General features: G+C 42.6%; 1 protein-coding gene across 1 annotated transcript in view; it reads left to right on the top strand.

Moving 5' to 3' along the window:
- The window catches only part of col12a1b (collagen, type XII, alpha 1b), a gene marked incomplete at its 5' end in the record, with an annotated part of 59865 nt that overhangs the window by 323 nt on the left and 41565 nt on the right, over window positions 1–17977 (top strand). Inside the window, 15 exons of the mRNA XM_083688497.1 lie at window positions 2465–2581; window positions 2864–3007; window positions 3475–3531; window positions 4707–4970; window positions 5078–5242; window positions 5759–5932; window positions 6086–6376; window positions 6487–7089; window positions 8139–8417; window positions 8525–8800; window positions 9510–9782; window positions 14289–14558; window positions 15639–15905; window positions 16322–16514; window positions 16622–16746. Of these exons, the coding sequence (XP_083544623.1) occupies window positions 2465–2581; window positions 2864–3007; window positions 3475–3531; window positions 4707–4970; window positions 5078–5242; window positions 5759–5932; window positions 6086–6376; window positions 6487–7089; window positions 8139–8417; window positions 8525–8800; window positions 9510–9782; window positions 14289–14558; window positions 15639–15905; window positions 16322–16514; window positions 16622–16746 (3498 nt within the window). The remainder of the gene's footprint in view (window positions 1–2464; window positions 2582–2863; window positions 3008–3474; window positions 3532–4706; window positions 4971–5077; window positions 5243–5758; window positions 5933–6085; window positions 6377–6486; window positions 7090–8138; window positions 8418–8524; window positions 8801–9509; window positions 9783–14288; window positions 14559–15638; window positions 15906–16321; window positions 16515–16621; window positions 16747–17977) is intronic.

Genomic DNA, 17977 nt, shown 5'->3' with positions numbered 1-17977 from the left:
TGCACTAACTGTAAGATTTTCCTCCACCTAAAGCCTAATTGTTTCTCCAATTTAGACTGTAGTATAGAGATAGAGAATAGACTCTTTCTAAAATGTTGTTTGAAACCCACCATAAGAGAAGTGTGGAAACCTCACCGACGCCACTCCCTTCCAAATTATAGTTTCATTGCAATCTCTCTTAAACCAGGATGGGGCGCTTACTCCATTAATCTTATGATTGACATTCCTCAGTTATCGGTGAGAAAAGCTACACCACCATCCATAGGCTACTTGTTGATTTACTTGAACCTTACTCATATTATGAAATAGACCAAAAATACACAAAACCTCAATTTATTGGACAGGGTAGGCATGCCATATAAACCATTCTGAAGTATTAATCAACCTGTTTTAATTGATGTCATCCAATACTGGAAATGCTGTCATGGAAATAACTTCTTGCACCATCAGATTGCCCTTGAGAGCCTTATCATTATTCAAATCACACTGTGGAATATGGATGTAAATGATAAGAAACGAAGCTCTTTCAACAGTGGTAACAAGTCTCAGACATGTGGTTATAACTGAGACAGAAATGATTTTGAAATCTATGGAAAATGTCTGTATGTTTCTCCGAAAGGGGCAGGAGGTCAAGTCCTTTTCTGATAGAATGGAAAGATAAAATACGAGCTTCTCCGTATTAGGAGAAGTCTCTCTTTTTTTTGGAGGCTGTCCATGCCGGGGTCTTAATGGACGGAATTAGAGGTCACAAACAGAGGTCATCGCCACACACCCCCAAGGGGAAAGACAAAATGGAATGTTCCATGTTGAATGGTGTGACATGTTGAGATCTGGGGCATATTCAGTGAGGTGAAACATTCACAGTGTTGCAGATAGAAATGTCAACATAGAGCTGACCTGATTCCCAATTCTACATTTTGACTGACACTCAGTCCTGTTCTTCACAAGACATTTCTATCTGAACGTTCTGTAATGTTGCACCATTCTGGACAGGCCCCAGACTGCAGACTAGAAAAATGCTGAGTGTCATGCAGAGATGGAGAGTCTTAACAACTCAACTTTCATGGATCACATTATTTATGTTGACACATCATCAAATTGAAACATTTGTTATGAATACCTCTTAAACACGGAGACAGAAGTTGGTGTGTTGTATGTGTGTGTGTGTGCGTGCATGCATGCGTGCATTTGTGTGTGTGTGTGTGTGTGTGTGTGTGTTAAAAAGCCTCTATATGATGAACATATGGGTATTATGGTCATGATGGGCCCATTTGGAAACAGAAGGAGCAGCCATGGGCCTTGAGTTGATCTGCCAGGTTGGTGGTTCTCATTTATGATATGCTGTATTGGTCAAGCTTTGCTCAGGTCATTTGCTGTGCAACTTTGCATTCAGTTTGTCCTGAGTCATGGCTTTTCAATAATATTTTAGAATGATATTCTTGATCCCCACATTCATCTTGATTTGCAGGCTTCCCCATATGTAGAAAGCCCACCTCTAACATATTATAGATTATACTTTCATACAGTACTGTATATACTGACCATACACTACACTTACATAAGAGTACAGTATTGTCTTAGAGCATGCATAAGAGAGCTTATATAGGGTATCATGAGAAAACAGCATGAACATACAGAAGTCCTTCCCCAATAGAAGAATATCATTTTAAAATATTTTAAAATATTCTCTGGTCCGTCTTGTACATGGAACCTCTTTGTCCCGTTCCACAAGTTGTTACAAACAACTTTTCATGTACATGTGCATGATCCTCAGATAGTCCATTCAGTGTGAACGGTTACCATTACTGTTTTATTTTATGTTGTAAATTTTTTTACATTTTATTTGTTGGTTCTCACTACAAGTCTGTGAAAACACTTTGAGAAAAGATGTACACAAGTGTCTACAAAGACATTGTGTATTCTTTTAAGAGGTTTACAATGGATGGAACTGGATGACAGTTGTAGACATGTGTCAAAAACAATCAATGTATGAATGCCTGATATTACTATCTGGCTCAAATCTTGACTCCATTGTAAAATCAATGCCACAGGTTTTGTAAAAAGTGTTTGTTGTTAGTCAATTCAACATAATGTTTAGGCATGCGTTGGGTTGACTTCATGGACAGCATGCAAGATGTTAGTTAACCTTTGGAAACATTTTATATTAGATCAGCTTAGTGTCCTCTCCCTCACTATATGTGCTTGAGTTGTTGACTGTAGCCACACGGTCGGACAGCTCAAACGGATGTCATTTTTCACCAAAATGGCTACTTGTGTATGATCTCAAATGTTATTTTGCCCTTGTCACCTCTTCCTAATTGCCCCAACAATGAACGGTACAACTTCAACCTTGAAGTGTTGATCGTTGGGAAATGCTTATATATGTGCATCAATCTGCCTTTTATGATCAATACACTTGTGTTTCAAATGCTGGAATTAACATAGCTAACACTTCTCTTCACAGTTGAACCAGCCTCAGATTTGAGATTTATGATTTTAAATGAGAACACAGTGGAAATGACATGGAAGCTGCCATTAACTAGGATAGATGGCTTCAGAATACACGTGACATCAGAAACAGGTGGGTGGTCTTTATTGCTGTAAGTTCTCTTAAGCCTGAACTGCAACATTACAAGTGTAGGTTAAGTTTACACTAAACAATTACTGCCACTTATAAGAGAAACCACTTACAATCATTTAAGTTCTGCAATCAAATACTTAATCCATATAAAATCCAACAGATAAGACAATGTTTTTTTATTTTATCTGTGAGCCAAACTGTAGCATGATAGGAATATATTAGATCACAGATCAAAATTGTATTCTTCTGGACTAATGCATCTTTCATTCCATATCTTTGTAGATGAACCTACAAAACAGTTAACCCTCCCTACCTCAGCTACTAAGACATCCATCACAGACTTGACCCCAGATGTGGACTATGTAGTAACAATCACCTCATATCTGGGATCAGAGGAAAGTTTGCCCATCTCAGGACAGCTCACAAGTGAGTCACATACTTTACCAACACCCAGCGTCTCATTTGGTCTACTGGTAAATGATTAAGGTTATAGAGAGAAGGAAGACACAGAGGCACCCCCCCATCCACCCTCCAAGCCATGGCAGATTAGAGCACATTATAATGTACTGTAATGTGAACTGCTCGGTGGGGAAGCCTGTTTGGCACGAATACTTAAGTCTGATTCTACAAACCTAAGCAGCCCAGTCCTCAGAGATTACAGTGAAAACTGGTGGAACTAATTACATCAGTACATTATTATGCTGTAATTTGGGAGCCTGTTCTGCCTGTTCATTGTAACCACTAGAGGATCTTATCTTTTAAGGGAGTCCTACATTGAGATAGATGTTGATTTAAAAAGGTGATTTATCATGCTTAAAATCCAGAACATGTTTAGTCTATTTTCTACACTGCTAAAAGATGATTCACTCATGATCTCATTGCTTGTGTTTCAGTCCAATCAAGTGGCACAAATGTAGGTCCCAGGAAACCACAGGTCACGGATTCAGTCAGTAAGTCCATTTCCTCCTTGGGTTTTTCTGAAACTAAACAGTTAAAAGAGTTTTCCAGTCTTTTTTTTTATTTTTGCTCTTAACTGCATCTGGGCTCTTTCCATTGGTGTGTGGTCACCAGTGGAGGGAGTTTCCACATTCAATGCCCCATTGTATAGCTGAATCAGTTTCTGACTGTAAAAATCTGAAAAAATATTGGTCATTAAGTTGGTTTGCTGCCTGTTATAGAGTCAGCCTGTCAATCATGCCAAAGTGAGGGAGTTTGCACATGCTCAGTGTGGAGTTCTGGAGTGTGGAGTTAACAGCTGTTTCAAGGCCTCTCATGTTGGTCCTCTTGAACACAGTCTAACCCTGAAACGCTGAGAGAAGTGGAAACCATTACAGATCAGGCTTTACAGGAGCACTGTGGCCTCCCCCAGATGATGCAGACTGCTGCTTGGGCTAACCTCACAGATTTCCCTCCTATACATAATTCAGAGCTGGAAATAAAACTCCAGGATAATCCCTAGGTCCAAGGCAATTCCCTTACTATGCCTTTGCAGTGTTCCCAAATAATATGCCCTCTATGAAGCTTTATGCATGAAAGTATAATCCTTATACAGATATATAGTAAGTCCATGAATCTGATTATTTGAATGACTAGACAATCTGTTGATACCAGGAGTGAATACACACATACATGGCAAATAAAAGTCTTAATGATTATAGCGCTGATATGCGATGATTTTGGTGATAAAAATGCTAAAAATAGTAAAATCAGTGCATTCTTAATTCCCTCAGGGTCCCATTCATAAACATCTGAGCATGTGTTTGCCAATAAGAAATGTACATTTATTCTCCATAGTTCCTGTGTAGAATACTATACAAGTGTAGTTTCCCTCATACAGTACGTTAATGTTATGTATTTTGCAAAGGGGAAAATGCTGAACCACAGATTGCCTCTAGAGACTACTTTCACTGTTCACTTAAATACATTTGCCCAACAGCATAGTTTAAGTTGTTTTCTTTGGTCAATGATAAGGCTTTTGAGACTTGTAATAATACGGAAACAGGACATGCTTCTCTCTAGAATTGTGTCTTAAGGTCAAATAATTTGCCTCTCCCATTTTCCTAGTGTATGCTCTTTTCATAACTTCTCCATCTCTCCTCTCTATCATTTCCTCCCTCCCTTCCAGAATGCTCCTTCAGTGCCATCGCCGATCTGGTCTTTTTGGTGGACGGCTCATGGAGTGTTGGAAGGGATAACTTTAAATACATCCGCAGCTTCATCTCTGCCATGGCTGGAGCCTTTGAGATTGGGGAAGACAAGACTAGGGTGGGCGTGGTGCAGTACAGCAGTGATACCAGGACAGAGTTCAACCTGAACCAACACCTTAAACGTGGCGAACTCCTCAGAGCCATCAACACCCTGCCTTACAAGGGTGGCAATACCATGACAGGTACACCCATTTATCTTGTGAAAGATGCAATAAATGGAGGACATGTCATAGATGTGTTATAGATGTAACATGTTATGTGTAATACCTATATTATATATGTGTTATAGGTGATGCCATCGACCATCTGCTGAAAAACACTTTTACTGAGGCAGCCGGTGCCAGGAAAGGCTTCCCCAAAGTGGCCATGATCATCACAGATGGGAAGTCTCAGGATCCAGTGGAGGACTTTGCCAAAAAGCTCAGGAACATGGGAGTGGAGATCTTCGTCCTAGGTATGTGGCTGCAAGCCACTTTTCCATCATTTACCCTTGAGTCTGTTTATGGGATTCGTTCTATCAATATTCACATGGCAAAGCAAAGGATCATTAAACCCACTAGTCAAGTATTAAATGTGTTTCACACATACTACTCATGTTGTCATATTTTTCAACTAAAAGCAAAAAATAGTTAAAACCTGACCTTGCTGGATATCCTTTAAAAGTGAAAAAAAAGGTAAACCCCTGTTTCATTTCATATCTATAGATCACTTGTTTTATCCAGTATTAATAGCTTCCAAACCTTAGAGAATATGCATTGGCTAATTTCTACACTCACAATCATTTTCATATGCCACTATTGACTTTACAAGGGCTGTTTGGGATTTATTTGTGTTGACTCTTAACTATGAATGAGTAAACCTCCTGAATTTGGCAGGAGTTCAGATTTACAACGGTCGTATGAAACATTTCCCCATTTTTATAAGAGACTGTTTATATTTTACACAACTTTTTGTTCTTTGTTCAATTTAGGGATCAAAGGAGCAGATGAGGACGAGCTGAAACAAATGGCTTCCACCCCCTACAGAACGCACGTCTATAATGTTGCCAACTTTGACTTGATCAAGAACGTACAGAAAGAGCTTGTTACCCATGTGTGTGCAGGTGTTGAAGATCAGCTCAACTCACTGGTCAGTGGAGAAGAAGGTAAGACATGCTGTTAAACATCTGAAGCCTTCGAAATGCTTTTGAGCATGAATGTCTTCATTCATAAGCATGAATGTTTGAAAACAATGTAGGCTGATCAATCTGGTGAGAAAATCGTCTTTCCCTAACAAATGTCCCGATTTATTTTCACAGTCGTTGAACCAGCCTCAAACCTTCAAGTCACGGAGGTGGCCTCCAAGTCTATGAGGGTCACGTGGGATGCTTCTTTCGGAGACGTGTCGGGGTACAAGATTCAGCTGATCCCCATGATGGCTGGTAGCAAGCGCCAGGAGCTGTATTTAGGCCCCAGTCAGACCTCAGTGACAGTTAGGGACCTGTCCCCAGACACAGAGTACCAGATTAGCCTGTTCGCCCTCAAGGGCCTGATGCCCAGTGAGCCCATCATGGCCATGGAGAAGACTGAGCCAGTCAAGGTGTCCCTGGGTGAGTGTGCAATGCAATACAGTACATATTCAGGACACTAATTCATAAAGCAGTCATCCTAAGTGTATGATTTTGCAATTACATGACGGCTGTTTTGTGTCCTCTTGCAGAATGTTCTCTTGGAATTGACGTGCAAGCTGATGTTGTCCTTCTGGTTGACGGCTCGTACAGTATAGGATTAGCCAACTTCGCAAAAGTGAGAGCTTTCTTAGAGGTGATGGTGAACTCCTTTGACATTGGACCGAACAAGGTGCAGATCAGCTTGGTTCAGTACAGCAGGGACCCACACACTGAGTTCTACTTGAACACCCATCATGACCTGAGTGCTGTGGTCAAGGCTGTGCGATCATTCCCCTACCGCGGAGGCTCCACCAACACTGGCAGGGCCATGACCTATGTGAGGGAGAAGATCTTTATATCCAGCAGAGGGGCGCGTCCCAATGTACCTCGTATCAACATCCTCATCACTGATGGGAAGTCTTCTGATGCCTTCAAGGACCCAGCCACCAAGCTGAGGAACACTGATGTGGAGATCTTTGCTGTAGGTGTGAAGGACGCGGTTCGCTCTGAGCTGGAGGCCATCGCTAACACCCCAGCGGAGACCCATGTGTACACCGTGGAGGACTTTGATGCCTTCCAGAGGATCTCCAAAGAACTCACCCAGTCAATCTGCCTGAGGATCGAGCAGGAGCTTCTCAACATTAAGAAGAGAAGTGAGTACCTTCTAGATCTCTATAGATGTTGTGGTTATAGCTATCAGTAATTTTACTCAGGCAAAGTGAACTCATGATGATATTTTGAATGTCTTACTTAGACATTCTCTACATTTTCTAAAAGTCTAGTGGGCATTTGTTTTCTGTGTGAATGTTCTCTTGACACACAGACTCTTGGCCCAGTAGATTTCAGAGTATGTGCCAGTTAGTGCTAGCAGTTTGTGAATTACAGTATATAATTGATCTTATCCTTGTCATTCATAGCTATTTGATTTACATTGGGGAGTGGTATACACTATAAGTAACACAGAAGAATGTAAAGCTAATGTCTGACAAAGTATTATGCAGATCCACATTGTGAACTGGCATGTTTGAACTTACTTTCCCAATTATAATATCAGTCAATGTTCAAGTTCTTTATTTGTTATTTAGCAATATTGATGAAATAATCATGCTTTCAAATACCAAAGGATTGGATGTGTTGATTGAATGATAATGGGTGACCTCATCACTGTTGCTCCTCTTGTATGGTGATAACAGACTAATAACTAATCACATTGTGACATCACAACAATTACTAATTCTGTGGTTCCAACTCTTCAATATTATGATTTATGCCCTGGGAAATAAGAGAGAATCCTACTAGTGTATATACAACATATGCTTGCAATTACATCTGTGTTACAATACCCTTTCCACAGTTGTCATCTTATGTTTAGCTTCTTTTTCTTTTTTTGTAACAAATGTGTTATAACACCTCTTGCTCTCTCTGGGGCAGAACGAGGCCTTGCTTGTGGAAATGTAATGCCAAATATTAGTCACTCTGCATTGCATGGCCGAAAGGTATTCAGCTCTGCCAGCGTATTGTGTAACTCACTGAAGGTTTGATCACCGATTATATAATCCTTATATAATAATCTAATATGACAACATAGAGTACTGTCATCATATAAATCTTTTCAAGAGGATTTTCAGTCATGGAATGGAGAAAATGCTCCAATGTTATGGAGTGTGTGACCTAATGTAAAAACATCCTCTATCTCCTCCAGGCTTACTCCCACCAAGGTCATTGACGTTCTCTGAGGTGACATCCAGGAGCTTCAGAGCCACATGGGCTTCAGATGCCCCTGACATCGTGTCCTACCTGCTCCAGTTCAGACCAGCTGCTGACACCAATGGGGACTTTGTGTCCATGTCAGTGCCTGGGGACACACTTACAAGCCTTCTGCCCCACCTCACGCCTGTCACCCAGTATGAAGTTAACATCTTTGCTCAGTATGACAAAGGGGACAGCTTCCCTCTCACAGGGTTCGAGACCACGCTAGAGGGTTAGTATCATTAGTAGTTTCTTTAGTTTTTATAATTTAGTTAATTTCTTTTAATAGATGTTTTGATTATAGTGACATCTACAGTAACTCAACAATGTTTGTTGTAGAGCAAGGATCGGTCCGTAACCTGAGGGTGTCTGAGGAGACAACAGACAGCTTCCGGGTTTCATGGGCAGCAGCGCCAGGAGCAGTAGTCCGGTACCGGCTAACCTACGTACCTGTCAAGGGCGATAGTGCGAAACTGGAGACGGCCACCAGCGGAAGTGAGACTACCACCGTGCTGCAGCAGCTACTCCCCTTGACCACCTACCGGGTGACTGTGACAGCAGAGTACCAGTCCGGCGCTGGAGGAGAGATGCAGATTGACGGCACCACCAAAGAAGGTGATTACGGCTCTGATAAGCCTCTAGGGTGTGAACATGAGTGCCTATTGTACCCCTGCCCCCCACATGTGTTTTTACTGGTTAATGTTCTACTGAGTTAATATTTCACGCAATAAACCATGTCATTATAATTTGGAAAGTCAAAAGTAGACATCACAAGGGGTTGGGCTCTGAGGGGGGATTTTTCGATACATACCAGAGGCTGTTAGGTTTGTGTGTGTGTGTGGGAGGGTATAGGTGGTGAAAGATTGCTCAGATTACTGCTGCAGTTAACAGCTGAAGCAAAGGGAGGATGATGGAAATAAATGAAAGTTACTCCTTTTCACCAAGGCAACCACATTCTTCTTAGTGATTATCTGTGCTCAGAGCAGTTAGTGTTCGTGGACATTCCAGCTCCTTTAGATGAAGCAGCTGTTTTTTCCAGAGTAGTTAAAAGGCTAGAACACATCCCAGCTTGTGCCTCTTTGGCATGGATCACCCAGCTGCCTCTGAGATGAATTTATGTTTTTCCTCAATCTGGTTTGCAATCTTGCTCTTAAAATATATTTCCTTCTGGAATTATATCAGTTTGAGACTTAATCTCACTTGTGGACAATTTTCCAAATTGTCCTGTATAATGAGGGACCATATTCAAACAGACACCTGAATATATCTGCAATTTCACATACCTGTATACTGTACCCAACTGTAACTGCCTCTTCTCTTCCAGTTCGGGGGTCTCCTCGTAACCTGCAGGTCTTTAATGAGACTGTGTCCACGATGAAGCTGTCATGGGAGGCAGCGCCTGGCCGTGTACTGCAGTACCGTGTAGCGTTCCGGCCGACCACAGGCGGAGACAAGAAGGAGGTGTCAGTTAAGGGAGAGAACACTGCCACTCTACTGAAGAACCTGCAGGCTGGCACCGAATATGAGCTGTCTGTCAGCGCACGCTACTCCTCTGGGATGGGTGACCCCCTAGAAGGGCAAGGCACCACACTGGAGGGTGAGCACTCTTTTCATGGGTCCTCTGGTTTAAAAGTAAATTACATGTTTTTGTATTTATTGAGGCCTACAATTCAGCTCCCTAGCGCTATTAACTGCATTATAACAAAACTCTACTTCATAAGCAAATCAATGAATGGTGCTTCAAACAAACATGGCATTGATTTATTTAAAAGCATAATCATATGTTACTCATCTTTCAATACTCAGAGTGGCTTCAGAGGTTGGACCTTTCAAACAGACAGGCATAATAAACAATGGGAGAGCAGCCATCTGGTTCTCCTATAGCTGATCTCAGCAGTCAGCGCTAACCCTCTGGAGGGTAGAGATCATGTTTAGTGATTGTGTTTTGGCTGGAGGTCAAGCTATTTGATCTGGGGTGCGCCACAATAACACAGCTACCGTATCACCTAATGAAATAACCTAGAGCTAACCTGTCAGTCAGGAACCGTGTCAGGCTTCGTTTCCATGGTGCTTTATCAGAAGGCCCTGCAATGTATTGGTCAAGCAACTCTATCATGCACAGTCCCTGAGGTAGAAATGAGAAAACAGCATGACTGGGCATGGAGGGGTCAGGAATGTGGTCTGCTTAAGTAGAGTGGAAGTAGAGGTAGTGGGAATATTGAGTAATCATCTCTCTGCCTTGTACCTTGTGAGGACTTGCCTGGAATTTGATAGTCCTGTCCACAATCTGTGTCCTGAGTTATGGAACATCTAAAGCTACTCTATTGGTCTGTTTGTGTTACAAAGTCACACGTACAGTAGACAGGAACAAAAGAGGAGTCTTCCAGTGAGAACATCATAGCCTTACAGTATGTTTTTTTCTACTGTGTCCTTCCCTTTTGCACACTTTGAGAAAACTCCCTAAACCTTGACACTACCCAGCCTTCCCCAGACTTGGGACAACAATGCATATTTGACTGGCCCTTGACTTGCACTGGTGGCGTGACCGTGTCTGGGCCCTGGTCCCAGAGTGCGTCTCTCTTGAACCGTCATGGCGGCTGACTTGGGAAAGGCCCCTGCTGCCTCCCTCCTGAGGGACGGAGAGTCTCTGAGCCGCTCGCTGTCATAGCACCTCGCGCACGCTCTGGTTTCACTCACGCCGCCAAGCTGACACATACTGAACACTTTGTACTCAATTCCACCGGGAGCTGGGACTGAACCACTAGGGAACACCCACAGAAAATGTTGGAATATCTGCATATGTGAGGAGTTGGAATGTCTCCCAATCTATCAATGGAGTGTGGAGTGTGAAAATCCCCCTGACTAACTGAAATATAACACTTAACATCTACAGTTCTAGTCCAGAATCTTATAAACAAATTGAAAACCAAAAAACATTTTAAACGTCAGTAATCTAGTGGGGGGGATTTAGTATGATGTTGACCTGGGGAGCCAGTGTTGTGATTATTTGTCAGGCCCTATGCCTGGACACCCTTGTCCTGCTCAAACCTGCTGCCTATGGTGGTGGCCTTTCTTTATGTGAAATAATTAAATTGATGGTTAGACTATGGTTCGGTGGCTGAGTCCTCCCTGGGGACATAGCACCTGAGTGACTCCCCCCTCCCCTATCTGACATTTGTCAGTGCATAAAAGCTTAAAAATGCTGCTGACCCCAGGGATTTCATTAACACAAACATGCAGTGGGCAGACGTGGACATTTTTTGGCTTTTCACCATCTATACTTTCCCTTCACCTGAACTTGAGTTCTTTTGGCTTAATTGTACAAGCTGGATACAAATACAAGGCTGATTTTTCTTTCCACAACCTGCATGTTCCCTTCATTGAACTATGGGTCCAGAGAACATGAAAACAAGGTCAACTTTAAACATAAAGCTTGTTCTGCAGTCCTGAACTTGAGTTCTTTTGGCTAAATTGTAACATTGCTGGATACAAATACATGGCAGATTTCTCAGTTGGATAGAGTTTCATCTTGAATGTTGGACATTGTTAAACACTTCTAATTTCAAGGCTATTTAAATGTTGTTGGGAGGCAACAAGGGGCAAATAATAACAACAGAACAATAGAATGTATATTCTGCTATGTTGCTGAAGTTAATACTTATTGACTGCTTATTACTATAGTTGTTATACAGCCATCAAATTCGCTTTTTGTTGTTTTATGTATTATTCATGCACTGGCTATATAATTGCATGAATGAGATGAAACATTAATACTTGAGAGAGAGAGGGAGAGAGAGAGAGAGAGAGAGAGAGAGAGAGAGAGAGAGAGACAGAGACAGAGCTATGTCAAAGACCTGGGGAAGGGAAGGGTGTTGAATTTACTGCGGTTTTGTTCAGTTTTGCCTCATGATGGGCTGTGGAAAAATGGGCTGGAGTGGGTTTCAGGCAGGGGCTGCTGAGTGCCAGATTCCATATGAGAGCAGTCTGTGGGCTGTTATTTCGTAAGTCTCCAGACTCTCTCTCCCAGCTTTGAAAATGAGAGCTCCTCCACAGCAAAAAAGTTGAAGTGGAGAGGTCCCAGCTAATGGCGGTGGCAGGCAGCAGTGTCTCTGTGGTGGAGACTGGGAGCCTGCCCATGTGGACCGAGCACATGTGCAGTAAAATTAAGGAAATGAGAATTTAGCCAGGACTGGAATGGTTGCTTCAGAGGAATATTATGTTTGATAGATTATTTTTGGCGTGGCAGTTGGAAAGACTTGTCCTGAAATCAGATGCAGCTTACTTGTTGATCTATAAAATTAAACACATGCTTAGAGTTAATCTCTCTCCCCTACAAATTTAAAAAATCTATTCCTCCTGAAAGTATTATATACAGTACTTCCATATGTTTATTTTTCAATATAGAGAATACATATGTTGATTTGATGGCAAACCAGGCGTTTGCAGTTAACTGCTAAATAATTTGGTTTCAGTGGTAAGATGAGAACAAAACCGAAGGTAATTGTAACTTTTCTTGTGGCGTCATGGTCATCTTTGAAGTAAACATCATTTTTTTGGGGGGGGGGGCTATTCCTGAAAAACTGTACCAATATCAAGGGCATTTCTGCTTTATTGGGATAGAGATAGTAGACAGGAAGGATGGGTGAGAGAGAGGAGGGATGACATGCAGGATATGTCAATGGCCGGAATCGAACCAGGGACCTTGCGATGATATGGTATGCGCCTTAGTGTGCTACGCCACTGAGCGCCCCAACTGCAAACTTTTTGATGGTAGCATGAAAATCACATCTTGCACTAGGGGAGTATTAGTAGCTGGGATCCAGTATAATCATTGAATACTGCTGTGGACTATCCATTACAATACCAACATGTCCATTGGCTGAAACGGAGGTGTTGTAGCTTGGCCCATTACTTTTCACCACCCTCTTCAGTATGCATTGTTCTGTATTTTTGGAATTGATGACCAAGTGTGAAAAATAAAATCGCTACCGCCATTCACAAACCTTCACTAAATCAGCCTATAGTCTGCTGGCTCTGTGCAGCAAACTCCCCACGGTGTCTCCTTGCAGCAACATGAGCCATATGCATGGAAATTAGATTTGGCCTTGTTTAATGTAACAAATCTACAGTATATGTTATGGCATAAAGACTCCCTGGTCTGCTCTATCAGTTAGGATGGGGGTGAGGTCATGCAACATGACCACACTCTCTCAGAGGCGGCTGCTCCTGTCAGTGTTCTCCCTTCACATGCTGTATGTGTAACAGATGTTTAGAGGTGCTTTATTGGGAGTCTCCCATACATCAGGCCCATATGTCACCAGTCCAGAGACTGAGAGAGGCATGTCTGTAATCCTAGATACCTACGCCTCTGAGATGAAGGACGTCAGGATTCAAAAGGATCCAGTGCGCCAGGTATCTGGCTTTGTCTATGAATCTCTGACTGAGTGGCCTCACATCACAGGTTACTGTGTGGTCGCACTCTGGAGCTGGAGCTCAGTGCCTCTGTGCAGATGTGTGTGTCTCTCAGCTCCTCTGTAGCCTTTATAGCTGTGACTAGCCGTTCAGCTATGCTGTCCTCTGGATGGAGTTTTAATAGTTTCCATTTTGAAATAATCAGCCAACAGAATCTGACAAATGGCTGCTTAGCTGCTACAAGGGTGTGGATTTTGGTTAAGTTAACCTGTATTTTGTACTTGATTTGTATAGATATATAAAGTATATACTGTTCGGTGCTATGAAAAAGTATGTGAACCCCTACACAATTTTCACATTTTGTCACATTAGAGCCTGAAATTTAAATGCATTTAATTTAGATTTGTTTACACTGATCTACACAATCTACTCCACACATTCAAAGTGGAACAACTATTATATAAAATGTATAAAACTAGTAAACAATTAAATAAGTATGTGAACCCTTGGAAATGGCAAACCAAAATAAGTGTAAAACAATTTCAGGCTCAAATACAAAAATAGAGAAAACTTTTTCTTGGCACTACTTTAATATGTTTGTCCAGATGTACAATATGCTTCCTCATCCACTAACCATCAATAATCTCTAGCTTCCTCTCACACAAACTCTGTTTTCTCTGCGTTGTTTCAGAGCTGGGCTCCCCTAAAGACCTTGTCACAAGCGATGTGACAGACACCAGCTTCGCAGCTTCTTGGACGGCTGCCCTTGGGAACGTGAAGATGTACAAGATCCGGTGGAAGTCTCTTTTCAGTGGGGAGTTTGGAGAGAAGACTGTTCTTGGAGATGTAACCAACACTGTCCTGGAGGGCCTGACGCCAGAGACCCTTTACCAGGTGTCTGTCCAGGCCGCCTACGGACATGGAGACGGAGACCCTCTCACTGGACAGGAGACCACAGATGGTATGACTATAACCCCATTATCCCCCACTCTACTCCTTTGTAGCCAGGGAAAGCTATCAGTGTTAGCCTTAAGACGTTGAGACAATGCCCCCTCAATGGGATTGGAAGTCAGTCCACTTTCCCCAGTGAAGGAAGGTTTCCATTGCATAAGGAAAGAATGTGGACTTTTATTCAGAACAATTGTTTAGCCCTATGGTCATCATTGTCACTTCTTGAAAAGAAAGGGGCTTTGGTCTTGCTGTCGGGTATTTTGGAGGGAAAATACTCTCTTCAAAGATGTGGTCTGCAGTGGAAAACTGAGGTGGTGACAGTTTTGATGCATTATGTGTGTTGAGATAACGTCACTCTTGTTGAGGGGAACGCTTTTAAAATGATGCATGTGTGCAGCGTATGACATAATGTGTGCTGAATTCAGCCTGTTATGCTGTGTGGGAGCAGAATTTAGACACACTCTAAAAATGACCACACATCCCCAATCTCACATATACACACATGGGAAATCATATTGATGGAAACTTCCCCAAACAGGCCAGTTTTGCAATGGTTTGAATAGACACATGTAGATATGGAAAGACACATCGTTTATTGACTCTGGCAAGCCTGTCAAGCATATTTCGAACAGGAACAACCTTGAGACATCTCAGGAGACCTCACCTCTTTCATATCCGTGCTTACCTTATTACGTTTGCACGGCAGAACCAATGGATCTCTGGTAACAGGGTCACAGGTCACACTCAGGTCAATCAACACATTGAGAAGTTGGATGCCATGTTTTTTTCCGCCAATAAAAATCCTCCCAGTGAAGTCTAGTTGACCTGAAAAGTTTCCTGGGATCATTAACTGTTCGGATGGCTTGCCCTGGACTCCTCTTGCGTGCAGAAATGGTGGAATAATTCAACCTTATTACCATAGTCTATGGAGGTTACATTTAGAATAGAGAATGATAACGTTTTTCGAGAAGTCACTTTTTTTCAGATCTTTCATATTGATTGTCTCAAAATGTGTGCTACCCTCTGACATACTTATTTATGGTCGAGTAGATGTGAGATCTGACTATTTTCTCCTCCTCCTCTCTGTCAGTATCTGCTGCTGCTAAAATGCTGACTGTGTCTGACGAGACCGAGAGAAGCATGAAAGTCACATGGATGGCAGCTCCTGGCAAAGTGGTCAACTACCGGGTGACGTACACGCCCACCGCCGGAGGGAAAGAGCTGGTCATTAAGGTCCCCGCCGTGGCCACCTCCACTGTGCTGAAGCGCCTGCAGCCCATGACCACCTATGATATCACTGTGCACCCCATCTACAAGCGTGGAGAAGGAAAAGCAAGGCAAGGAGTAGGAACGACACGTACGTTGGTCCATAATTCAACCCCATGAAAGACAGTAGGGTGCTGGTACAATGTGGGACTGGGGGAGGTGTCCATTCAGCAGGGCACCTAAGACACTTGGTCACACACACACACACACACACACACACACACACACACACACACACACACACACACACACACACACACACACACACACACACACACACACACACACACACAGACTAACACAGACTAACACAAGGCATGACGTTGGGCTCTAAGACTATGACACTGAGCTTTAGGAATTGTATTATGGACTAATAAGAAACTGACTGGAATGTTGGTTGGCTGATTTCAATGAAATCCTACAGTAATAGTATCGTCAAGTTGTTGAAGTCGCGTGTCTTCTCTATGAGTTTGTTCTGATATTGTTGCTCTGTTTTCCATATTTTAGTGTCACCCTACAAAGCCCCCAGAAACCTGCAGACCTCAGAGCCCTCTAAGACCAGTTTCCGGGTCACATGGGACCCATCACCTGGGCAGGTGCGTGGCTACAAAGTCACCTTCCACCCCAGTGGTAATGATATTGACCTTGGAGAACTTCTTGTTGGTCCCTATGACAACACGGTGGTCTTAGAGGAACTCAGGTGAGAGATATTTTCTGACAGATGTGAGTGATTGGATGTTGTTGCACGTACTGTATAGACAGCTTGCTTATGTGAGGATATGCAATTTAATCTCAACTTTCCATCAGGGCTGGAACAAAATATTCCGTAGAAGTGTCTGGAATGTTTGATGGCGGGGAGAGTGTGCCACTGGCTGGAGAGGAGAAGACCACCCTCTCTGACGCACCCGAGCCTCCACCATTGGAACCTATGGGTAAAACCTGACAGCACCATAACCTCCCACCGCCACACACTGAGATACACACACAGACAACCACATAGACAAAACCACAGACACACACTTTCCCAGCCACAGCCTATTTTTGTTCCCACACTGAATAGTCGAGCAGCAGTACTCTCCCCATTGAGAGAAATATGATACAGATAAGCACCAGAACAGCGAATCATGTGCTGTCAAATGGAATCAAAATCAACACTTTGGAATTAAACACCAAAATACAAAGACCTTGATTATAATGAGTACTATGATGACTTTTCGCAGTTTGGCTCAAATTTGGCTCAAAACTTTTCTCTCTCATAGCTCATTTAGGGTCGATTGGGTGTAAATTCAAATACCATTTTGCGAACGTACAGTATGGTGAGAAGCGGATAACAAAATGGCTAACATTTTTCAACCTTCATTCTTATTGTTTTTTTTTTTTCACTTCCCTAAATATCCAACATGCCAACCCTAATTGTGCAGCCGCAAACAAATATCTTTCATCGATATTCTATTCCGTTAAAGCATATTTTCAAACCTAAATGCTTTTTAACATGCAAAAGTTAATATATCAAATTATTTCGATGCAAAAAAAGGCTTAATGGAAAAAAGCGTTGCTGTTTGCAATTAGGGATGTTTTATAACCCAGAGAGTTCGCTGCGCCGAGCTGCCGCAGAGCTGCCGCAGAGCCTCATGTGGCTAGAATGTTATTTTTCTCATATAAGACCCCAGAGAGTTGCTGACCCTGGGCAGAAATTCCCACTGCAATGGGGAGCAGACACAGTGACACACTCCTCACCAAGCAGGGGATGGTTGTTCCACTCACAGGTTCCACTCACTCACACTCCACAAACAGGCACCATGGACCGGGGGAGGCTGGTGGAGGTAGAAATCAGAGGATATGTCATTCCTCATTCCATTCCATGCATTACAATGAGCCCGTCCTCTGATTTCTAACTCCGCCAGCCTCCACTACCATGGACACCCACACTCCAACTATGGCAGCATTGGCCACTGGATGGCTGGTTTGGCACTAGTGTTTAATGACAATGGCAGAAACCTTTCGTGCTCCTTAACATGATGGAATTCTGTTGGGTACTGAGTGCCATCTATAACACCATCTATAAGTTTCCTTACAATTAGGAATAGGATCACTATTTAGGCTATGAGACAGTTACTTATGGCCAAACACCAAGTCAGCTTAGACAGCTGTTAAACTGCTAAG

The sequence above is a fragment of the Argentina silus genome, assembly GCF_951799395.1.
Source record: "Argentina silus genome assembly, chromosome: 17".
Classification (NCBI taxonomy): domain Eukaryota; kingdom Metazoa; phylum Chordata; class Actinopteri; order Argentiniformes; family Argentinidae; genus Argentina; species Argentina silus.
This window is presented reverse-complemented; position numbering and strand designations above follow the sequence as displayed.